This window comes from Chiroxiphia lanceolata, chromosome 15 (genome assembly GCF_009829145.1).
Source record: "Chiroxiphia lanceolata isolate bChiLan1 chromosome 15, bChiLan1.pri, whole genome shotgun sequence".
Classification (NCBI taxonomy): Eukaryota; Metazoa; Chordata; class Aves; order Passeriformes; family Pipridae; genus Chiroxiphia; species Chiroxiphia lanceolata.
Window position 1 is genome coordinate 4,838,258 of NC_045651.1, and position 25,798 is coordinate 4,864,055.

Consider the following 25,798-nt stretch of genomic DNA (forward strand, 5'->3'; position numbering starts at 1 on the left):
GATTTCTTTTGACTTGTGACTAAAAACAGTGGCTTGTGCTGGGCCATGCAAATTGGTGCCATAAATATTCTCAGAGCAGTTGGTTATGATGCATGTAGAATGTTGTAAGAGTTTAGTACCATTTTTCAGTTTGCCTGTGTTGCTGCTGATCAAAGGGAAGCTCTGGAGTGAGATATCTGATGAAAATCATCTGCTTGAGAATGCAAATGCTCTTGCTTCTGTCTGGAAATCCACTGTTTTACACACTGACCCTTAGCAGGGGCTTCAGTGAATTTTCCTGTGATAATAAAGGAGAGAAGCAATTTAGATCAAAGCTTGTGCTTACCTGGTCCTGTGTCACAAGAGGTTTTACACCCTGCTTAATTCTCTGTGGAGGGGGATTCTCCTGTTGAGAGAAGGGGTAGCACTGTAGAGGATATTTTAGTTACAGATGAAATACAGGACTTAATCTGCATTTCAAATCTGATAGTTTGGAAAAAGTAAATGGTAGCAATACTATCAAATAACATGTTCAATGACTGGTAAAGTTTGAGTAAATACGAGAAATGTGGCATTAGCACTAATAGAGACTAAAAGTATGTTTAATTTTAGGGCCTTCACTTTCCTCACCCACCTGTGTTTCTGTGTGTCAGACACGTAGGTTGTGATCTGTACAGCAAATACAGCAAAATCTGGAGTCCAAATTTGCCACAGCTTAAGAAAGTTCAAGGTCCAGATTCGTACCCAGATCCACACTTGAATTTTGATTCTTCTCGAGAAACTGTAATTGAAGCTCCTAAAAGTCGTGCTTTGTGGATGTTTCATCTTTCACAGCCCAATTCTTTTCTAGACCACTGTTTTTAGGACCTTGAACTTGACTCGAAATGTTAGGATATTTGGTATCTGCATCAAAAAATTTCAGACTATAACTTAATTTTACAGCTTCATAAGATTGTCAAGCATCATCTTTTTTTGTGTGATGTAGCATTCTATATGAAATAAATACAAAAATTAAAGGGAAGGCTTTGTGCCTTTTCAATTACTGCCTGAGAACTGATTTCTCTCTCTCCAGTTTCTTCTCTTAGCACAGATTGCCACTGTGAGCTTGACTTTATGGCTGAGTAGACATTTCAGTACAAAAAGGAGTCCAAGTGATTCAAATTGTTACATGATGCTTTGGCACCTTGTGCTGGTTATATCACCTCCAATCCAAGTGGTTTCAGTACAAAAATAGACCAGTTGGAAAAAGAACAGCTGTCATCTTTTATGCATAGCTTTAAATTTTTTATGTGCAATGTTAGTGTGTGTGAAAGGTGCTGGATGAGCCCTGGGGCCATTCCCACAGTGCCAGCCATCCTGGCCACTTACCCATCTCCAGCCATGTTTTCCAAGAAGCTTTTCCAGGTAGGAGGGAGGTGGCTTTCTATGAGAACTGAACACATATTTTGGTGGGGTTTTTGGTTTGGTTTGGTTTGGTTTTTTTCAATTTTTTCTTTGGTAATTTCTTGTTGTCATCATTGAGACTTGAGGATTCCCAGCAGCAGGGTAAAAAACCAATTTCCAATCTGATATTTAAGCTAGAGTCTAAAAACTTCAGGAAGCAAATGAGATTGTTTTGGGTACTAGTCAGTGTCTGTATTAAGGCAACTGACACTCACTCTTGACTCTGTATATTAATAAATTGACTCCAAGCATTAAAACTAAACATAGATTTTTCATTCGTACCAGAATTTCTTTGCATATCAGATGCCATGGACATCATCTTCCTTTGGCTAAGGACTGAAAAGAATTTAAAATGTAATCTTCCCTCTACATCCCTCTTTTACGGATATTTTGTTTTGTTTGGGCAGGGGGTCTCTAGCTTCATATATGGCATTTTATTTGTGTAAATGTACCCATATACAAGTTTTGTAACTCTCTCTGCCCATTCACCCTCAGGGATAATTCTGTTACTCACTGTGTTCAGCTTCCAGCCCTTTTGCAGCCCCCATCCATCATGTTCAGCTCAGCAAGGTGGGGAGCTGCTGCCCCTGCACCCCCCAGCTCTGACAGAGGCCTGACCTTCACTTGCAGCCATTGGTTTCTTCAACTATTGCAGCTCAGATCCTCCTGATTCTTGGCAAGCTCTTATGCCCTAAAAGCTCTGTTGTTTTGTTTTTTTTTTCAAATTCCCTGCATTTAAATGTGCTTTCAGAATGAAATGCTTAGAAACTGCTGCCATGCTTTGGATAATGTGGTGAGAGGTTTAACAGTGGTGAATTGTTCTTATGTGTGCACGAAAAGTGTGTTATTGGTACTTTTTCTGAGTAAAATTGTGTTGGTTCAGAAACTATACCACTGGTATAAGTATTGCAGTTTTCTGCTAGCACATTTATATAACCATCAAATTGCTGCAGTGCAAATCCAGAGCTATTCAAAGCAGATCTTCTGTAGGAGTTTAACTCCAGGGGTCTGCATGTCTATGTTAGTCTGAGTCATAAAGAACTGGATTAAAATGTGCACCCTTGACTTTTGATTGCAGCAGAAAGCAAAATAGGAGGGAAAAAACCTTGGCTCACCACCATCAGTTTGTTTAAATTGCAGGCTGTTTCTTATTGAGATCAACAAGAGAATATCCTGAAAATATGTTTCTGAAGGTTTCAACATATTGCAAAAGCCGAGTCTCCTTTCTTAAACGAAAGTCATATATAACTTCCAAATACATAATACATGACCTGCTTTTGATTTCCTTTGGAAATCCTTTGGATTTTACATTTGAAATAAAGGCTGGAACCTTGACCTATCCTCTTGCATGGGTTTGGGATTTGTGATTTTCTGGGATGAAGGAGAAGGAACAGGCTCCCAGTCACTCGCCGCGTCCATAGCAGAGCGTGACTGGGGGAATGAGACGTGGCTTGCCCCGTTTAAACAGTAACACATGGGGCTGGATTCTGAGGACCTACATAACAATTTATGGTGTGAGTTCACCAAAAAACTCCGCTTTCAAAATAATTTATGACAAATTTAGCCAAAATGGAGCAAGTGACTTTACACTTGCTGACTGTGGATGTCCATGGGAGGTGTGAGTGTGGCACAATGAACCCATACTCTGATTAGTGACAGTGTTTGTCAGCAGAGCAGCTGTCGCTCCTTTTAACTGTTGGATGTGCAACTCTGTCACTCGGATCATTGTCAATGGAGAGATTAATTTGTTCAGTAGGCTTTTTTCATTAAGAAAGAAATTTGCTTTTGGTGAAAAAGTCCTGCCTTGCCCAGCCTAATCCTGGCAGGAATTAGGAGAGCTGCAGTGCATGGGCTAAGGTAACTCTGCCTGATGGCATCCTGTGCAGGAGGGATAACTGTGAGGCTGGTTGGAGTAGTTCAGTTGGAGAAGTTCAGCTGAAAAGAGATCTGAAGCAGCAGCAAAGGGTGAGAGGGCGTTATGCTGAAATAGAAGGGGGGGGAAATGATGTGACAGTTATAAAATGTATTATGCAAGAAATTCTGTTAGTGTTTATAGGCTTTTATTTTTAAATGATGTAAAAATAAAGTTTGTGGGAAAATTTTCTTGGATTTAGTTTACACAAGTATCTCTGTGTTGTTACAGTTAATGTAGAGGGGGAACATACAGCACAATAATAATCTATTATAATTGTTGTTTGCTGTAGTAAAAGTAGAATAAGGAGGTCTGTTGCCAAAGAAAAGGAAATTGTATGTGTGGAATAAAAATTCTTAACATAATTATCAGATTCTGTTTTCAGCAGCAGAGGCAGCACATTAAGTGTTCTGATGTCTGTGGGCTCCATTTCCTGGCTACACTTGATTATATTTCAAAACATGCCACATCAATTGCATTGTCTGTCTATCTTGGAAAAAATCCCACGAAGTATCTTGCAAGGAAGGGAAATATCATTTCATCTTTTATCCCCACCTGTGGGGGGAAAAATCCCTTCCTCCTACACAGTGCTTTCTGAGAAGGTTGGATTTGTTTCCCAGGTAGATGTGGCTTCTGGCAGATGTCTGGAGGATGCCCTTGGCAGTGCCATGGCACCACAGCAGTCACTTTCCACTGGAGACTTATCCCTTTGGTATCCTCCAGGGATGCAGTTTCACCTAAAAGCCAAGGTTAAGGAAAAAAATTCCAGCTCTGTCTCTAGTTTATTGTAATAAACAGGAACCCCTCACACCCCATTGCTACCACAGGTCAGCTGTGGAGTCTGGAGTACCCATGCTCTCTTCTGGGCAAACTTTTTGAAAGTATTGTATTTGTTCAGGGTTTTTCTCTTGGTTACTCACTGATCGTGTTACTTCAGTGGAGAAAACCTGCAAAATGCAGGCACTGTGTGCCTGTATGAGGACATGGGATTATCCCCAAAGCTTTAGCCCTACTGTGCATGTAAATACATAGAGACATAATCAATGGTGTCTCAAACAACTTTCATGCTGGAAACACAAGATATTTTATGAAACACACTTAATGCCTGTAGGAGGAACCTCTGTTCAAAGAGAGCTTGGTCTTTGGTCTTGAATTTACACCAAATTTTCTTCCTGTACCAGCACACTGTGAACAGGAAAGGTGAGGAGGGTGTATAGTCAGAATTGCTGTGATGGATGTGGCATCAAACTTGTGGATGTTTCTGCTGACAGTGGAATAAGTGGGACTTTTTGCAGCCCAGAGATGTGGCAGTGCAGCTCCTCTTCCCTTTCTGGCTGTACAAGGAACTTACCCTCACAAGGCAAACCTTCCCTAACAGGGTCAGGGAGCAGTCAGTGCTGCTACACGAACTTGTTAAAGGTAACTTTAAGTTCAGGGCACAAGCCATGCAATTTTTCTCCCTTCCTTCAGTTGCTGTCATAGGAGAACCAAATGGTCATTTCTGTTTGCTGTAGGCCAGAGATCCTTTATTCGCTTCCAAGTCTTAAAACAAATAAAATAAATCAATAAGCTGCTGTCGTGCTTTGCATGTGGGGTAATTCAGTTATAAAGGGAAAACTGCTAAAGTTCCAAAGCAATGAATCAAAGGTAATTTCATTAGTGACTGACTTTATATTTTCCTCATTCATGGTGCCGATTGAGTGACACAAGTTCTTGTTAGTATGTGTTTGTGTAATTGTCAAATCTGACTTTTTTCAGATACTTGGAAGGAAATCATCTGCCTGCTGTGCCGAAGGGGCTCTCTGCCTTCAGACACCTGACACTGATGTAAGAAACACGTGGTTTCAATGACAAGAAAATTACATGACTCTTTCTGCGCTGTGCTGTGGGTGGAACATAAATAATTAGTATTTGGGGAGTGAAAAAAGCCCCACAAAACCCCCAAACCTTCTGTAATTTGAATTTGGAAAGAATTTCACAGTGGCCACTGCTGCCAGTAAGTCTTCATAAAGAGTGAGGTGCCTGAGAAGCCCCTTGCTCTGCAGGAGCTCACAGCCTCTGCGAGAGGACTGAACTCACCCAGGCTGCTGCAGTTTCACTTGGCAGATTTATCTGTGCAAAGCTGTAAAGGTCATTAACAGAGGAGATGCATTAATTTGTGCTAGGTGAGGCAGTATTTATAATGCTAAGGCAGTGATAATTTGCATAGCTGTTTGTGCTATGAAGTGTCACGGAGACAGAGACACAGCTAGACTGTGTTCGGTAAAGTGCTGCCTGAAATACACAGGAGTGAGATTCCCTGCCCAAACCATTTAGCAGAAATTTTCAAATGCTGTTGGAATCAGCTGTGCAGGTACTCAAGTCAAACGGGCAGAACAACCTCAGACAAAAACAACATGGAGAAAAAACTGGAATCCTCTATTTTGAGAGAGCTTTTTATTTGGCAACATCTCTAATTTTGGGTTTTTTTCAAGGCAGACCAACAACAAAACGAAATGTTCTGGTTGAGCCTAAAAGGACTTTTTAAAATGAAAAATGAAATTTTGTTCTAGTAGCTGTCAGTGTGAAGAGCATATGGAAATTGTGTGCCTGGAATAGATTGCAAAGCAAGTGGGGACAGTAAATATTCAGCACTGCTTGTATCCTTTATTGATTTATCCTTCTTCATTGAATGTTATATGCTGGAAATAAGTCTTAATATTCTGAGTCTGAGGCTTTTCAGGGGAGTCTGATCTGCTTTTCCTTTAGACCTTATTCAGAGTTGGTTAAAAAATACAACAGTTGATAAAATGTGACTTTTCAATTGCTTCAAGCATTTCGCTGCTCATATATTATGTAATCCTTTAAAAAAGCCTTATATCTCAATTCATACATGCAAATGATATTTTCTCTGTGTGTTTCCTCAGTGATTTGAGCAACAACAGCATCAGTGTGTTGGCCAATCACACCTTCAGCAACATGACCCAGTTATCAACCCTGTAAGTGGCCCAAAGTTTTGGTATCAGCTTTAATTGCTTTTCAGACACCATCTTAGGTGTTGAGCCATTAGTGTATATCTTGTTAGTTAAACCTGTGCCTTTCCATGCTTCTCTGTGGTTGAATTGGCAGTGAAATGATCAAAGACATGCAGTGTTGTAACTCTGCTCTCTCCTTCTCCAGCATCCTGAGTTACAACAGACTTCGCTGCATCCCCGTCCACGCCTTCAACGGGCTCCGGTCCCTGCGAGTGCTGTAAGTTCCAATCCTCCCATGAGCTGAACTTAGCAGCTTATTAGGATGCACTTGATGGCAGGGAGGGTTTTAATGAGCAGGTGGCTTTCACTTGGTCCAGGATTCATGAATACTTTCACACAGTGAGCCCCAGTGTACTTGCACTTAGGTGCAGTATGTCCAGTAATGACTAGAGCAGGTAAGTGCTAAACTTTTAGTGAAGCAATTTGCATATTTGCAGGATGAATGACTTTTCTCTGATGGTTCAGGGACAGGAACTGTCATGAAAACAGGCCTCCAAAAGATTGCATAGAGTCTTGTCTCTTCTACTTGAACAGTGTTTTGCTGCCCCACAGGAAAGGGCTTTTCTCTTTGTCTGTAAAAACTTGATCATCTTTCAGAGTGTAAGTTTCCATTGGATGCTTCAGCAAGAGTGTCTTCATGGAAAACCTGGGCATTTTCAGAATATTTCCTATTGATTGAGATTTATGCAGGCAGGGTTTTACATAAAAGAATGCAATTTGAGGGGAAGTTAGAAGCCCCCACACTAAAACACTGAGTAAGTCAGTGGCTGGGTACCAGTGGTGTTCAGATGCCTGTCTGAAATATTTTTGAGTTGTGAATGAAGTTTCACCTCATATTGACTGTGGCACACCCAGAGATATCCATGTGTGGGTTATTTCTTGGGAGGTCCTTTTCTGCACTCTTTCTTTCCAGTGTAGCTGCTTTCAGCAGCTTTCTGGATTGAACAATTTGCTTACAATCTCTTCTGGAAGTCATCTTTACATTGTCTCTAGAGTGTGGGCCTCTTCCTTTCAGCAAGCAGCCCCTTCCCAGCTTTCCTTAGGCATCTACTGAACTGATTCCTGCTTCCATGTAGTATTTACTGCCTCTCTCTTGCCATCAGAAACAAACCCCAAACTGGGTTTGCTCAGTTGCTTTGGTGGACGTGCCCCATGTGAAGCTGTAAGGACAAGGTGGAGAAGCCACCTTCCTTCCTCCTCGTGGCCCAGAAACATGAGTGAGTCACCACAACTTGCACAGTAACTCAGGGGAATAAATTAAATAGCTTATCTGTGCTGAAATTATTCAATGTGCTGAAGGAGAATGGGCTTTGAACACCGAAAGGTCAGGACAGAGGAGCTGAAGAGTATGTCCTGAGTGCTTTGAAACTTCACATTAATATTTTCTTGGGTTTTTTTTTTTTCGAAAAAGTTAGATGTCATTCACGTGCAGAAGCATGTGTTAATTAAAAAGCAATGGGTGCTGTGCAGTGACTCCATAAATGTGGAATCAGAGGGTCGGCACGGGCAGCCCTGCGACTGTGGCAGCGCTGCTTGGCCGAGACCTTTCACTGTGGTTTCAGTGGTAAAACAGATATCTAAGTTTCAGCCTCCTAAATTACGAGGCAGCTCTGGATTCCCAGTTTTCATTAGTAAAAACAAGAAAGATACGTGATTTGGATTTGTTGCTTTAAGTTTGGCGTGGGAGCCTGATTTCTAGCGCACCAGGATGGTCACATTTGAGCTGTTACATGAGACCTGAAATTCAGCCACAGATTGATATACTCTGTTTCATGGCCAAATAAATTATTCCATATGGAGCTGTCTTCTGGCCTGCTTCTGATATGCAAGCTAGCTTGATTAAAGCTAGTGTGGGGCTCTCTCCCCCAAATTACAGTGTAGATAAACCATGCCTCCCTCTTTCCAATAGCTACAATTTGTCTTTTCACTTCTGTCCTTGCAGGCCACATATGGACAGAAACAAAGGGCAGTATTTTAATAACAGCTGTTATCTTTTGGCTTTTTTAAATGATTTGCTAGTCAAACTGAAAAAATGTCTTCCTCCTTCAAGGGAGAAACCCCCCCACTGTCTTGCACAGAGCAGTGAAATGAAGCCCAAGTGGGAACCTCTGCCTCTGCTCCCTGCATTTGGAAGCTTCCAGATTGATTTGATTTATTATAGCCCACAAAACTCTGGTATCAGCTACAACTTCTGCCACGTGTCATCAGTGTTGTTACTAAAAATCAATTCTCCAAAGAGAAAGTGGTTTCCAAGCGACAGTATGAAATCTGTTATTGTCAGTTATTTATTATCCACGCTCTCGGGGGAACTTAAAAGAGAAAACATCAGCAAAACAATTTCCACATTTTTTGTAATACAAAGAATGCAGGGATCTCATTACCTTTGGCTGTGCATGCCTTTGAAGGTAGCAAGACCCTTCTCATGCAGACTTCTGTCTGCCAAATTATGTTCTCTTTTTTGCCTCTATAGTAAATACATTAAATATGTCTTTGAAAATCAGAATAATCATACATGTATGATGCAATTGGTCTTTGACAGATATTTCATCCTGTCCTCCCTCTCTTACACTTTTCAGCATGATCCCAGTTGAGAAAACTGCAGAGTCAACATGTTTGTGTTTAAGCCTTAATATCTATCAGTGTTTACACAACCAGGCATTTAATCTCAGTCTTCACATGGTTTATCCACAATGGCAGCCCGAGTGTGCTGGGGACCACACGACACAGAGTCTGGAGTATTCTTTTAATAAGCAGAAGTTGATATCAGGAAGTTTTTGTGCCAAAGCTATTACAGTGAAAAATTGTGGGTTTGTTTTTTCAGTTCATTTGTCCAAAGCTAGTCTTCTCAGAAATTAAATGTAAACAGATTAAGAAAGCTGAGATTGAGACAAATTTTAAATATTGTAACTTCCTGGAAGACCTGAACAGATTATTTTAAAGATTATTTTTATTGTGTAATCACATATTTTTATATGTGATTCAGTTAAGAGGCAAAGACCAGAAATCAAAATACTTTCTCGGGTCACTAAATAATTTTCCATATTATATTTAGGGGGGAAAAAAGGATAAAATGAGCTACTGGATATTCTACTAAGATGAGATATTCTACTTTTTCTGAAAGCTGATGGTTATTTACTGCAGTTCAAAGCTCAATCAAACAGCAATACATGTGATGATAAATCTCCCACTAATACTTTTTGGGCAAACCGTTGGAACTGGTTTTTGCAGTACACTTTCATTGCTGGATGCTGCACTGATTTGACCTAATGCAACTATTTGGTGGGTTTATTATTATTATTATTATGATTATGATTATGATTATTTTGCATCATAGAATGACTACTTGTGCTTATCCACCATCATGGCTGGACTTCGCGAACGAAGCGCGTTGGTGGCTAAAAAGGCCAATACGAGACAGGCACGTCTGGTTGCAAAAGGCACAGCAGAAAGACTCCTTAGGTGGTAAATTCTGCAAGGCACAATTCTTTCTGCATTGCCTTTTCTCCTCAAGGGTGATCCTGCTGCGTTCTCAAAGGCATCAGCAGCGTTATAGATGGTGTGTCTCCAGACCTCCCGACTGGAGGCCAGAGTAGACCTGTTATGGTGATCAATGTGGCCAAGGCTGAGATGTTGTTTCAGGGAGTCCTTGTATCTTCTCTTCGGGGCTCCTCTCTTGTGGCAGCCGGTGGCAAGTTCACCATAGAGCAAGATCTTAGGGAGGGGGTGGTTGGTCCTTCATCCTTGAGATGTGCCCTGCCCAACACAACTGTGTTCTCAGCAACATGGCCTCAATACTTGTGACTGCTGCTTGTTCAAGAACAGATGGATTGGTCACAAAATCTGACCAGTGGATGTTTAGGATTGTGCGGAGGCAGCGTTGATGGAAGCGTTCGAGGAGTCACGGGTGGTGGTGGTAAATGACCCATGATTCAGATCCGTATAAGAGAGTAGACAGCACTATGGCTCTGTAAACACTGATCTTTGTACTTTTCTTCAAAGTACTTTTCTTCATTTCACCAAACTCTTTTATGAAGCTTTCCAAAAGCACTATATGCCTTTGCTAACCTGTTGTCTGTCTCTCCGTCAATCTCACCATCTGAGGAGATGAGGCTACCAAGGTAATTAAACTGCTGGACTGAATTGAGCACTGATTGGCCAGTGGTGATATGGGGATGATGGAAGACTTCCAGAGGTGCAGGTTGATAGAGAACTTCTGTCTTTTTTAAGCTGACTTCCAGCCCAAAGAGCTCAGCAGCGTCTGCAAAGCAGGATGTTAAACGCTGCAGAGCCGCTTCTGTGTGGGCGACAAGGGCGGCGTCATCAGCATAGAGCAGCTCCCAGACAAGATGGTTTAAGGTGCTTGTTCTAGAACAGATGTACTGGTCACACAGTCTGACCAGTGGATGTTTAGGATTGTTCGGAGACAGCGTTGATGGAAGCGTTCGAGGAGTCGCCGGCGGTGGCGGTAGATGACCCGTGATTCGGATCCATATAAGAGAGTAGACAGCACTATGGCTCTGTAAACACTGATCTTTGCGCTCATCCAGATGAGCTCTGCAGTTGTGAGCATGGAGCAGTGACACTGAGGCTTCCCACTGTCCCTGACATCTGAGCTGTGCCAGGTCCTGCAGGGTTTGGCATCTCTCAGGGTTCACTGTCGGTGTTTGCCCCCGGTGGGATGTGGCTCTGTGAGCTCGGCCAAGCCTTTGGCCACATTTGTCTTCACTGAAAACACATCCCCTCTGTGTCTGCAGTAACCCAATGCTGTGGACAATGGGCTGGCAGGCAGGACGTGGGAAGGGTTAGTGAAAGAAAAACAACCAAAAAACCCCAGCCCGAAAGGATATGCTGAATTCATTTCCCTCCCTGAAGACAAAGGAATAAATTAGTGAGATTAAGTTTTGACTTCAAGAATTAGTGTGTTTTGTTACTCTGTCCTCCAGATGAGATCCACATCACCTTAAATCCACACCCCTGCTGCTTACCAGTGTTTAGACAAGAGGATTGCTAGAAGTTGTGCTTTTGAGGGAGAACACACACATCAGTGTATGGGCTTTAACTGTCCTAGTGTTAAAGATTTCATTTGGCCTTTTGCTTGTAAGGATTTTTGATATAAAAATGAGCTCCTGTTGGTGATCCAAGAGGAAAAAGATTTTGTTGCACTATTGAATTGTCTTGCCACTATTTATTATTGTGAGTTTTAAGTTTGTTAGCATTTGTCATTTCATTTTAGCTGCCTGGGTGATGACGTTGCTGTAATTTCTTTTACTGAAATACAGGCATTTGCATCCATGAAACATACCTCAGTGTTTGAGATATGTAATAAAGCCAGTAATTTTAAATGGTTTTTTTTTTCATTTTTGCTGGGATTATCTTCTTGCTGATAAATGGTTATGTCGTTCTTCGGCTTCTCTTGGAAGAGTTTCCAGTGTACCTAGGAAAGAAAAAACCTACTCCTTCACAGAATAAACACAACTGATACATGAAGATAAATATAAGTTCTGCTGTCTGTTCACAGAGAATCATCTTGCAGATCTTTAAGCTGTTTAAAAGATCAGAAATTAGGAATGGCTGCTTATTTAAATGTGCTCACATCACTGAAGTCTGAAGGAAGGAACATTTTGATGACAAGGCCTGATCTTGCACCCTCATACCAACAAAAACACTCCTTATTTAATAGCTGTGGGGTTTGTCTCAGTCAGCTGGTCATTCTGTAGAGAATTAGAGAGTATATTTTATCTGGAGTTCCTGTGTGGGAGCTCAAATCCTTCCTGTTCCTGGTCAGATTAATTGCTTGGAGATCCATCCTTTTATATGCCAAGTTATTACTAATAGCCAAAACCAAGGTGTGCTTAAAAGCAAATTTCGGAATCAGGATGTTGGGAGGGGAAGCTTTTGGCACACTGGCAGTGAGAACTGGAGAGAGGTGCCAGCAGGATAACTCTGCTGCAGTTTTTGTGGCTTTATGCTCTGTAGAAAAGCTTTGCAGCACAGTGAGATAGAAAATGCAGCTGCAATGAGCTGTGAAACGTGATTGTGGTGACGTTGCTTGTGCTCACATAGGTCACAGACTCAGGGAGACAGGACAAGGGGGATCTTCCCCTGGCAAATTTGGCTTTCCTTGCTGTGTGTACTGACATAAGGCAGGGTGTAAAGGTAGAATTTGTAACAGTTAAAAGGCATTATGGAGATCCTGGTGCAGCTTATAGTGGTGTTAGGGTAGGAAGGATGCAAAAAGAGATGCTTTTGGTTTCATTTGGGGCTGTTGTGTTTTTCTGTGGGTCTAGATTTGGGTTGTTCTAAATAAACTTAGTGTTTCAAGAATATGCACACTCACAGAAATAGAAAGTGTGATTGCATTGTCAACAAATCAGCAGGTAAGTTAGAAAATAAATGACTCGAGGGCAAGAACTGCTACAAAACTGACACATAGCAGCCTTCTGTTTTCCAGCCTCCTCTGCCATGTCTGGAGCACTGACAGTAATTCCCATTTATGCTTCCTTATGTAACCCACACATAAATGTATTTCTTAGAAAAGAGATAAAGTGGATGCTTAAACTGCCCTGGAAACAGGGCAGAACTCTTTCACAAGGGTCCTGAAAACCCTGCTAGAAAAATGTTAGTTTCTTTGCACAGAGCGAATAATGTCCTAAAACAACTAATTTCAAGTACTTTCCTTGGTAGCACAAATGTACTTGTCAAATGGGTTTTAAAAACACCACACATAGAGGTACTTCCTACTGTAAGAATGGGAAAGCACAGCTATATTTACCCTCAGGGACCCTTGCTCTCTCCTAGGATCTCTCTGAAGTCAATATTTAATTTAACTTTCACAGTTCTTATTGTCCCTGTTCTGTTTTTGCTGTGTTTCTGGCTAATGGGATTCCATAAGAGAACACAGGTCTGTATGTGAGGGTCTGCTTGTCATCAATACACTTTTAATGGCATAAATAGTATGTCACCTCTTTAATTTACAGCCGCAGTCACCAACAATTCTGATCATATCATTGTTTTAAGTGCCAGCATCTAGAAGTAGAAGTAATAATGCATAAAGTGTGGAAACTCAAGAGTTGTGAAGCTCATAAAAACTCTCGAAGAAACAAAATTAAATACTCTTTTTAAGCATTAATCCTTTTACCTGTGCAGTAAAGGGAGCAGGGAGCAGACAAAATACTGTGGTTTGCTACCTTCCTGCTTCTCTCTCTTCTAGGACACTCCATGGAAACGATATTTCCAGTGTTCCTGAAGGTTCCTTCAATGACCTGGTATCCCTGTCCCATCTGTAAGTACTTCTGCTTGGGTTCATCTGTTTGATTGATAGCTTCAGATTTATAAAACACTGCATATTATTAACAGTGTAGGATTGTGTAGCTCTTCTGGTTTTCCTGCTCACTTTTCATATTGTGCTCTGGATATTCACAGTGCATCTGTTCAAAAGAAACAAAAAAATACTAGAACGTGTTGTTATTAGTTGCAAAAATATTTTCTTAAGGAAAACCAAATGAGCAAGTGTGACAGTTTCCTTCTCTGTGGGCTTTGTGTTTAAGGTTTTCTTTCAGCGTTGTTGATGTGAAATGCAGAGTGTGTTATGGTCTGAGAGCGAGACAGGAAACCTCCCACAAAGAGCAAATATTAAGCAAATGTGAATTCTTCCCTTAATAAGTGTCATATGTTTTGCATACCGGAATGTTGTCGGTATATGAACTTGTTGATGAATCACTACTTCAGACACATCTATTTAATCACGTGGAAATTGGTCATTTCACAGCATTAATACTTCATTCCGTAATTTGCAAAAATTATTAGACATTTCAGGAAATTACTGTTGTCCTGGTGGAGGTCCAGGATATTTTTAAATGCGGTTCAGTTGATGAAAGAGCTGTACAGACAAATAGCTGCAATGGCTACAAACTAAACCTGAAGTGTTACAGTTGGTGCCAAAAAAGTGACCAGACAGCGCTTTTTCAGTGAGATAGTATGTGATACTTCTCATTATTAAACAATACATGTAAAGGAAAGGTGATTTTGTGTAGCATGTTTCTTGATTACTGTCCTCAAGTTATCAGAGGGTTGGGCAGCTCCTGGTCTCTGTGGGAAGTGACCATTTTCACAGGTTGATGTGGATGTTTTCTGCTCTGCTGCTGATGGACACACACACACTGAGACATACAAACAGCTTTGTGTGCATTTAACATAGCTTTATATCTATCTATTATCTCTTTGCAACCTTCAACATGCCCTCCAGAACAGTTCCCTGAACGCAAGATTCAGTTTGAATTGACATATTTTCTGTATAGAAGGTATATCCTCAGACTGTGTGTTTCTGTGTGGCAGCTTTCTGCCTCTGGTTCTCTCTGGACAATGAAAAATAAAAATGTCTCAGATTGGTAGGGACAGAAATCATGTGAGCAATCTGGGCAACTTGAGCTGAGAAATAACCCTCTTACAGGGTTACACCTTGATATAATTTGTTTTACACAAAGTGTATTTGTTTTTCTCGTTCCCAGTATAGTCAAGTCATTCTGTGTGTTGTTTAGACTGAGCTGAAGCCCTGCACCTCCTTTTGGAAGTGCAGTAACACCTTCCATATTGGGAATCTGGCTTCTGGGGGTATTTTTAGAATAAGAGAGAAACATATCGTGCCCCATTTGTTTGGATTTCCCTCGGGGTTCACTTTAAATGAAGTGCAGACACAGTTTTCCTGGGTAAACTGGTCACCTTAGGGAGTGATAAAACCCCCTTTGGCCCAACACAATCTCTGCAGTCTATCTGTTTGGATATATGTGCTGCCAGAAATGTAAAATACACAAAGCTCAAATGAACAGTAATAAATAGGATCCATAAAATAAATAAGACCTGTCTGGGGTGTAATTTGCACAGTTGAACAGTTGAATTTTACAGTGCAATTGTGCTCTCTGGTTTCTTAAAGAGGATCCTGAAACTTTTAGCAACGACGACGAATTTGTTCTTCACATGCCAGAGAAAGCTGTGCTTACTCAAACTAAGTCATACATAATTGAAAATAAATGCATTTTGAGCCCTTCCTCATATATAGATCTTCAAGGAAAGAGCATACACTTGGAGTCAGTCTGAAAATTATCCAGGGAGTTGCTATTCATTGACCTCTTAAAGCAGGGGAGAAGAAAATTTTGTCTTAAAAGTTCAAGCTGTGTGTGCAAGGGTGGGATAGGTGTTCTGGCAGGAGAGAGGTGAGTACCAGGGTTTTGAGCCTGGGCCTCCTTTGTCAGGACAGTTAACCTTTAGAATTGCAAAGAGGTATTTGTGTTGCACAGACAAAACTTTTGGGTTTAGTCAGAGTCTTTCGTAACAGCTTTAAGTTGGTCTGTAACTGGAAAAACAAAATCTAGATACTTCCCTCACTTTCTCCATAGCTGTTTAAAGAAAATGTTCACCACATTTCCTTTACACTGTAACCATCATATAGCTGTAATGCAAATATTATAACAAAGGTTTGTATGTGCTATACACACACTGCTTTTGCTTACTATTTGTTGCTTTATTTACTTGAACCACGCAATTGTCTATTTAAGCCACGACTCCACTAACTTTTTTAGTCCATAATAAAAATGTTACAGCACTCCTGGAGGATCAAGTGTAATATTATTTAATATCGACCCAAAATCCGTTGGGGTGGAACTGAGACCTCCTGAGTTAGGTCAGTTCCTGCATTTGTCCTCACCCTTCACAGCTCTTCAACATTCAGTGTTCCAAACACTGCCCACACATAAACTGACCCCCTGGCAATCCAGGGATTCCACAAACCCTTGGTAACAGGTGCTGGGTAGAGCAGGTATTTCCAACATATTTCCTGTGAACAGCTCAGATTTCTAATCTGTTGAATCATCTTGTCTTTACTCAAATTTACATTAATTACCTATAAAAATAACCCGTCCCCTTCTTTGTGTCTTTTCCCTCCACATTACTGTGAATGGATTTATTTTAATGGACTTCATTGAGTTGCCTCGAAACAAAATAAGTGTCTGAACAGAAATACCTGCCCAGCATTTTTGAAAATGCTGCTGGTGGTGTTTCACTACAGCACAAGATATTTTTACCTTCTGGAAATAATTTGCTGTAATGTGCAAAGAAATTGAGAGAATATGTTAGAACTCATGAATGAAAATAAAAAAATTCACTGGAGTTTCTAGAAATAATAATAAAAAAAAAACCCACAAAAAAACCCCACCAAAAAAACAGACCAAAAAACCCCCCAGCAAAGCACAAACCACAACCAGAAGAACAGGAGGATACATATAATAATTTCTGCAGTTGTCAACAGTGTTATTGGTAATAATTTGTAGTGTCTATAGAGCAGTTCTATTTCTAATGTAGTTTATAAATATTAATTGACATGGTAACTAGCTTTCTGTTGTCCTCCCCCTCTCATTTTATATATGGCAGTTGCTTAATGCTAAAGTTAATTTCTCAATCCAGCTTTCACTGCTGCATTTTATTTGACCTTGGACAAGTGAGCCAGTTGATCACAGTTACAGGGTCAAAAAGTCAACCCAGTAGTTTTTTTCCATTGCAAGCAATGGATTTCCAGGAGGAGTGGATGGATATTTTTTAATGCTGTGCTGCAGTACACATTTGATTTTGATGAATGAGGCCCAGACAGGGTTTGAACCTCTGAACTCTCATTATGAATCTGTCTAGGGCACAGTGGGTTCATTAGTCACTCCAATAGAAATGTATCAACAAATTTACTGAGGTTTCTGTCTTAATATCCTGCCTGATACGTTTTTATTTGAAAGAAGCTTGAGTTTAAAGTACCACCTTAAAAATAGTTTATAGCATATGCAGAAATTTTAAAGTCTAAAACCCAGTTTGAATTACTGGTTTCTTTACTATCTCTTGCCTGTGCTAACTTTATTTTGTTCGTTTTCTTCCCATGGCAATTCAGGTGTTTTTACAGCTAAAGTCTTATGTTTGCTTTGAGCAAAATAAATTCAACATGCATTTCTTCACACTTTCAAAAATCAGTTGGTTTTAAACTGACTTCTTTGAAGTCTGGACTCTGTTTGTAATTGACTGATTGCCTGAAAAGACACTTTCTTTAAGAGAAAGAGAAGTATAAATGAGTCAAGGCAGCACCTGAATTTAAGGTTAAAAGGTTTGTTTTCTTTCGTGTAGATGTCCATAACAATAAAGAAGTTCTGAGAATTATCATTTCACTGTATAAATATATCTTCCTCAGCTATATGACCTAACTCAAATGGTGGGTTAAGCAGCAAATGTGTTTTCAAAGCCATAAATAAACTTAGCAGACACCAGGTTGCAGTTCTGAAAACTGAGGTATCCTCTGTGTGTGTGTGTGTTTTTCATCTGGAGAGGAGTCACTAACCTGAGTCATCAGATCCAAACTGAATCACACAACTCACTGCTTGAATATGCTCAGGAAGGACAAAGAATTAAATAAAGGAAACCAACGTGATAAATTTTATGAGAGCAACGTCTGGTGGCATTGCTGGAGCACAGCTGTTTGATAAAGGGATTTCTTGTTAAGTATTTTTACAACTTGCCTGCCCGGTGATGAGAACACTTCCCGAATATTCATCAGATCTTTGCCATTAGGACAAAATGTGCCTCGGTGAGGTCAGAGCTGTTGTCTTTGCCAAATAACCTCTTCTGATTGTTCTACCCCCCCAGGGCCCTGGGCACCAACCCCCTGCACTGCGACTGCCACCTGCGCTGGCTCTCGGAGTGGGTGAAGGCGGGATACAAGGAGCCCGGCATCGCCCGCTGCAGCGGCCCCGAGGCCATGGTGGACAGGCTGCTGCTCACCACCCCCACCCACCACTTCCAGTGCAAAGGTAGGAGCCATCCCAGAGCTCCCTGCCCTGTCCTGCTGCCTTCCCTCACACACACACACGGCTTCATTTTTATGCTCTCGGGTTCGTTTGAGGGCGCGTCGGGTTTGGCTTTTGCTTTCTGAGCCGTCACGTTCCTTCCCTTTTCCATTTCCACACGGTGCAGTTAGAGCAGATGAGAAATAGTTACATTTCCTCCACTGGAAGGAAAGCCAGGGAACCTCACAACATATATTATTCCTGTTGCTCACACCAGATTATACAGTGGCACATTAGCACATAAGGTGTTAGAACTTATTGGAGCAAATAGATCGATTTTGGCCTGTGGCCTACCCCAGAAAACTGAGGTAAAATAAGTTATTTAAAAATATAGAGCGCTCTATTTGTCATACACATGCACTTGAAAACTGAGAAACTGAGAATTCTTCTAGAAAGCAAGTGTTTAGCAAAAGCACATTTTAATTTGCACATCTGCAAACTGTTCTCATCAGCTCTGGTTCAGAAGCTGTAGATCATAGAAAACTTGTCATGTTTGAATGGGGTGTGCATTCATTCAGGAGAGGGTTGAGGTGCAGCTATGAACCATTAGGGTAGTCAGTGATAGGAGTGTGCTGCACTAGAGAGCAGTCAGACAACTAAAAAGGAGCACACTGTTTTACAGATAAAGTATCTCATTAGTGAATGACGATTTGGACATACCTCTGTGTTCTCATTGTAAAACAAAAAGTTTAGGAGGTTTGCTTAGGTTACCAGCAAGTACTTGAAGGTGGAGGTGTATTTATAGTGGAAAAGATGGCTCAGTGGCCTCTCTTAGAAATGGAAATGAGGGCATAAAGCCAGTTTTTATGTGTCTCAGAGTGCCATGCACATTTACAGTACTGCTTGGCAGGGTGATTTTATAGATGCTGGGATTAAACTGCTGAACAAACAAATAATGGTGTTGAGGTGGGTTTAGAACACAGCTTCCCAAGGCTGAGCTGAATTTTATCTCCTTTCAGATATATCTTTAATAACTGTAACCTTATAATTTAATTACTTTGAAATTTCAGTCTCAAAACTATCAGAACTCTGACTGTAATTATCAAACTACAGCCTTTACAATGGTCTCTCAGACCTGAAGTACAAATACACCCTAAGTACTAAAAATACCACATAATGTGTTGTTCCCGTTAAGTGAACCACAGAAAATAATTGCATTTATATATTAAACAGGATCTGTAAATTAATTCAGAAAGAGAAGCTAGATGCTTTCTTCATTCTGAAACCAAGATATATCAATAGTTATGCTCACTCTCTCCCCAAACTAAACAAGCAGTTCTTAGGCTAGAGATAAGTCTGTTATCCAGGATATTAAAAGTAGCTGTATGCTTTTTATGTAAATATTGTTTTGGTCCACTAGAAAGCTGCTGGACTTTCTAATACCCCAAAATGGGACTTTCTACTATCTCCATGGTTTGCTTTATCTGAGTAGAAAAGGAGAAAAAAGTGTTGATTTGGAGCTGGTTTGGGGCAAGAAGAAACTGTTGATGGTCTGGATAAGTGGCAGTAGAGTCCAAGAAGCTAAGCTCCAAGCCCTAGAAAAATTCACCTTTGCTCATCACAATACACACATTATAAAAAACAGTGCAGGATTTGGTAGTCTTTCTGCACCCATTTCCCATGTGCATGTTTGAGACTCATGCTGTTCTGTCTGGGAGCACGTGCAGCTCCAGTTCTGGAGCTTAGGGAGTGCTGAACCCTCCAAATCCCTGAGTCACTGTGCCAGGAGTTGGCCCATCCTGAGCTGGATACTTTGAGATGCAGTGTAAGGGTCGTGCACATGTGTCCTCTGTGACCTCCAGGAACTTCTACATTAAAAAAAAAAAGAAAGTAGTTTAACTTATTCTTGTTAAAAGTATGTTTTTAGCCTGTGACTGAGCGGGAGATTATGTCTCAGCAGAGCCAAGAAAATAAAAGTGTGTAATGTGCAAGTCATGCAAACTCAGCTCTGTTTTTTATTAACTTGCCCTCCCAACTATGCAGTAGAGGAAAGGAATGTGCTGGGCTGAGGGCATTTTGCTATATGGATTTATAAATCAAATCCACAAGGGCAAACTAATGAACTACTTAACTGCTAGGAACTAACACTGTTCTTATTAGCTCCTACATTGATTAGCTTTGATCTATGCTACAGGAATAAATGGAAAATGTACGCGTGTGTATTATGAAATAAATAAATAATAGAACAAATTCTTGCTTACTGACCTCTAAATCTGGAAGAGCAGCACTGCTGCCTGGCTCATGAGCTCTCCAAGGAGCTACCTTGGTTTGTTCTTTGTATATTTTGCCATCAGGACACAAGTAGCTCAGATATGTCACATTCCAGGCCCTGTCAGTGCCAGAAATTCAGCTGTGATTTCCCCTGGCTGCCCCAGCTCCAAGGTAAAAAGTGTGGCATTTAGTTAGACATGAACACAAACACAGAAGAGGATGACAAACAGTTCTTTATTTTATTTTTTTTTTTGGATTTGTTACTTCTTTTGTATTTTTAACTCATTACTGAGTGCCTTGAAGGCAGCACCATCAGTGCAGGACCAGGACACAGCCCTTACCTGGCAGGTGCTCTTCAGCTGAGACCCCTTGGTCCCCATTTCTGCCGTGTTCTTCCCCCTGTTGGTGCTCTGCAAGGGTTCAGAGTAAACAGAGAAGGTTTATAGCTCATGCAGGATGATTCAAAGCAAATCCCTGACTGGAAAGGCCTTTTCATCCCTAGTTTTGGAAACCCTCTGGAGCTCCACCTTCTCCCAAACATTAAGTCATCAAATATAAACTTCTTTTCAAGATGTTTCACTTTCAAGATGTTTCATAATTTACTCCTTCTCACTACTTACCATATAATACCAGAAGCTCTGTGGCCACTTCTGATGAGTACAGGACCTATTCTAAACTATTTTAAAGCATATTTCCTTAAAAGGGAAACAAAATTATTTTAATATAATTTGATATCATTTAAGCCCTTTTAAAGTGCTAGGTTTTCTTTTTTACATGTAAAAGCCAATGAGTTAATACTCTTTAATGTTTGAAAGGCTGCCATTTAAAAAAAAAAAATCACCATTCTTTAGCTATGAATATAACTGTCTCAATTAGCTCCCTGTAAAATCTCAACAATAAAATAATGATTGAGTTGGGACCCCAAATGTACTCGGTATTGTTTTGGTCTGTGTTTGTTTTCCTGCTCACTCACAAACATCACTATTTGTCTGGAAGATTTCTGTTAACATATATGAGGTTTATTAAATGGTTTAAATATGGCCATGTGTATTTACCTGAATACATTTACATCTTTGCATATTTGGCTTTTTTTGCATTTTGTCAAGGTTGCTGAATGTTGATGATCATTCTTCTGGGTAGAATAGGAAGAAAATAAGTTTTTAGCTTAAGTTAAAAATTAGGAATGGTAGAACACTTTGCACCTAAATATTCCCATAAACCTCTAACTAAATCTTTCTTGTGCATGTTTTTTGTTTATTCTGTTGCATCTGCACTTTCATTCTTGTTATCAGCCATAGAAATGTCAGGTTACAGTTCCCTGGGGGTTGCTGTTGCAGGATTTCCAGCACTGAGAGAAGGAAAAATTGCTGAAAGCCAAATATACATATATATATATAACCCACTCTCTGGAGGTTCCCAGGGTGTTTTTTTCAGAGTATATGTTTGCATCTTCAGAATATAAGCATCGTTGAGACTTCCCTAGCACTTGATTTAAGCACTTAAAGCCTCTCTGATCCCTGGGAATCCCAGGCTGCTGTGTTTGTGTGTTTGTACCAGCGCAGGGTGAATACTGCTTGGGAAAAAATGTCTGTGTGTGCATGGGAAGTGTCAATTTTGTCCTCCAGTTCTCCATTAATGCATTGTGTCTGCCTTTCCAGAGCCAGCAGATCTCAGTGTTGTGTCCAAGTGCAACCCCTGCCTCTCCAACCCGTGTAAGAACAACGGGACGTGCGGCAGTGACCCAGTGGAGCTTTATCAATGCACTTGCCCTTTTGGCTTCAAGGTATGGCTACAAATGAGCTACATGAAAAGCAAGAGCATTTCCCCTTCCCTGCTGGTCTTTTAATTGTTGTACCATGTCAGGTTTAATTGTCATGCACCATGTCAATTTTATAGGCAACTGGGCTCAAAAAATCCCTTACTCAGGGCACATTGTGTGTGACATTTCAGCTCTGCCCCACTACATATTTTATCCCATGCTATTGGAATTGCATTGCTTTATGCTGTGACCACACAGGTCATCCTGAGCAGCTTGCTTTACCTGACCCTGTTTTGAGCAGGTTGGTTGGACTGTACACTCTCCAGAGGTCACTTCCAACCTTGGGCATTGTCTGATTGTATAACAGACATCCATACAAAATGGCAAGTTTATCTTCCTTTTAGTTTCTTTTCTTCTGCCAGCAATGACATAACCATTTTATAGGCTTCCAGGCCAAAGAGGAGGCAGTTCAGATGAGAATTAAGTGCTGGTCTGGTCCATGGTGACAGAATGTTGGTACCTGCTGGTTTGCATCCATCTTACACAGACTGACTAAACAGAAAGGTGATCACTGATCAGACACAACCCCTGACTCAGCTGTCCCTGTCTTTGGAGTGCTGATGCCCACAGAGGGGTCTGCACATGTGAATCCTCTGGATGCCAGGCATTGTGGGCAGGCAGTGCCAGCTTACTGATAGCACTGGAAAATGGGGAAATCATGTCACTGAGTAATGCAGGCCCTTCAGCACTGATGTACAGTTCCCCTGGTTCACACTGCATCGTGACAGCTTGAGGGTACCAAGACACTGCCTCAGAGGTGATATAGCTGGAAATCTAACTCAGGAGCCAGTAGCTGAAGGATTAAGTATAAGTAATAAATGAGGCATATGATCTGTTCACAGCCTGGAGGGTTTGGATGTTATGGCCAAAGAAGTAGGCTGCATCCTGCAGACTGGGATTTTATTTGCCTCTTTGGATATTTCCTACAGTCTTGGTCAGTTGAAGCAGATGCTCATAAAACATAAAGTAATAAGAATTATTACTTTGGAAAAAAGAAGAAGGGCAAAAACCAGACATACATGTGGGAAGTAAGCACAAGTATCCATGTGTTACACTTGAGGTAGGATTTAGGAATTAATCGGTTCTGATGATATCACCATTTCCCTTCTCTGTTTGCCTGGGATACATCCCAGAGTAATTGTGGTAGATCTTTGAAACATTGGAAAAGGGAAGATGTAAAGCTCATTTTTTCTTGGCCCCCACACCTAGTACTCAAGAAGAATAACAGTTCCCCTAAATAATTGAAAAAGCCATTGGAAATTTCCTGTCATTAAAAATCATTCTACCCATTGGCATATCAACCAGCAACTTTTCTGGGATCTTAAAAGACCATATTGTCAAAAATTCATTTAACTGAAACTACTTGATAACAATCTGTTTATCTCCTCGGGTTAATAGAAGAATGGCCATTTTAATTTGATATTTAACATGAATTATGTTGAATTCAGATGGGAATTTGAAAAGTAAATTATTTCAGAACTAGCAGGAAAACACATGGATCTTTGTGTACGTCTTACTCTGCAGGGCACATATCATGGAACAGGTACCCAGGCTATTCAAAGTGAAAATTTGTTAGTTATGAGCATCTTCTTTTTTTTGTCCTCAGATTTTTGTTTGCTGGTGGTTGTTTTGGTGTTTTGGGGTTTTTTTACAGTATTTCTTATTCACAAATTCTCTAGTATAGATTCATTTATACTGCTAGAAGTTTATTAAGTTTATATTTATGAATTATAAATTATCAAGAATAACCCTCTGGTGATACCGGCACCTTGTATTGCGCATTAAACCTCAGGATGATTCTTTGTCCTTGGAAAGGGTTTTGATAAACGCTTGAAGTGACTCAGTTCAAACATCTCAAAGAGCATCCAGCTTTTCTCCTCTCTCACACACTTTCTCAGGTGACATCAGTGTGTGAATGAAAAACCCAAAAGCACTTGTGAGCCTGTAAGCACCGAGCCGTCAGCCAAGCGTGGCACGGAGCAAACAGACCGGGCATGGCACTTGGAGTTTAAAAATTGGGTTTAAAAATACTGCCTGGATAACAGCTCGGGGAGAACTGGTGGAAATTTAATAAGCAAAAAGAAAAAAAAAAAAAAAAAGAAAAGAACCGTGTGTCTTTACCACAGGTTTTTGAATAAAAATGAAGTATGACAGGCCCAAATGCAAACCATATGAAAGGAGCACTCTATCTACCACGCAGTTCTCCACCAGAGATTCATGCTAATTCAATAACAATACCTTGCTTCCTTCTCACCAGCCAGCACCAAACAGCTCAATCCATCTGGAAGCTATTTCCCAGACCTTGATAAATTGCCCTAAATCTGCCCTCTCAGCATTTGTTTTTCCTTGTTTGATGTAGATTTTCAAAAAATCCTGTGTGGAAGAGTGCATCAATAAAGTGAAAAACCCACCTATTTTTTTCAAATGTAAGCTGACGGCTTTATAATGTTCCCTGGGCAGGGACAGACATTACAAACTGTTTTCTGGGGCTCCTGTGCTCATGCCAGCCTTCAGATAAAACCAGTAGGCCAGCCAGCAGAAAGCCACCTAAGTTTCCAGTTGCCAAAGTGGTGCCTGATGAATCAGGACGTTCTGTCAATTAACTGCATTCTCCAAGCCCTGTACTCTGATTTTCGCTACCACATTGATGATGACTCCATGTCTGACTTTTCAAGCTCACAAAAATGTTTTTGCTGTTGAATGTATACCTTTTATGGGGCTTTTAGCAACGTGCAGTGCTGCCCTTGGTGGTCTGAGTAAGCTTAAAAGTGAGATAAGCCATGGGCCACCTGAGCTGCGAGGCCAGAGGGCACCAGTGGTGACTGATGAGGACAGAAATAGAGATTGCTCACTCAGGAAGGGGCAAGGCTGTGCTGATAACAATCTTTGCTGCTGCTCTTCCCTTAAAATGGGTGATGAATGTGTCTGCTGTAGTGCTGTTGTGGTTGTTCTTTGGGGAGAAATCCCCAAAGAGTGGGAGCTGGTGGGAAAGTGCCACCTCCAGCAACTGGCAGGATCACAGGCAGGAGCTCCAGGGTGCCACCAGTGCTGGTAGGAGGTGGCTCTTCATGTCATGAAACTCATGTTTTCATATTAAACACGGGCATAGGTGTAATTATCCAGCAGGCTTTTTTTTTTTTTTTTTTTTACGCCATGGCATTCTTTGAACGATTATTTAAATAATGTGTGTGGTTTAGATTGTAAAGTGTGATTGCCAGTAGAGAAATGGATCTTTCTTCTGCTGGAAATGCTGCTGGCCACCTGCAGAGCCAGTGTGTGTGAGTGCAGCTGGGGGCTGGTAAATAGATAACAGCCCTTTACCAATCCATTTATCCTGCAGAGTGTGTGGCTTTTAAGTATTCCCATTGATATTGCAAAACTGAGTCTATGGGTGTTAGAATTCAACAGAATAATCAAACTTGCAGTCAATAAGCCATTGAGAAGGGATTCACTTGAATAGCTGTAGTAAAAATTGAGGTAAGGGAAACCAACACAATATATTTTGCCATTGCTGCATTCCGAAAATGCCCTTTTGGGGTTTTTTGGCTGA

General features: G+C 40.8%; 1 protein-coding gene across 1 annotated transcript in view; it reads left to right on the top strand.

Moving 5' to 3' along the window:
* Positions 1–25,798, top strand: part of SLIT3 (slit guidance ligand 3) — a 481,232-nt gene that overhangs the window by 388,510 nt on the left and 66,924 nt on the right. Inside the window, 6 exon segments of the mRNA XM_032702926.1 lie at positions 5,093–5,161; positions 6,241–6,312; positions 6,494–6,565; positions 13,559–13,630; positions 18,019–18,182; positions 22,088–22,212. Coding sequence (XP_032558817.1) covers positions 5,093–5,161; positions 6,241–6,312; positions 6,494–6,565; positions 13,559–13,630; positions 18,019–18,182; positions 22,088–22,212 — 574 coding nt within the window.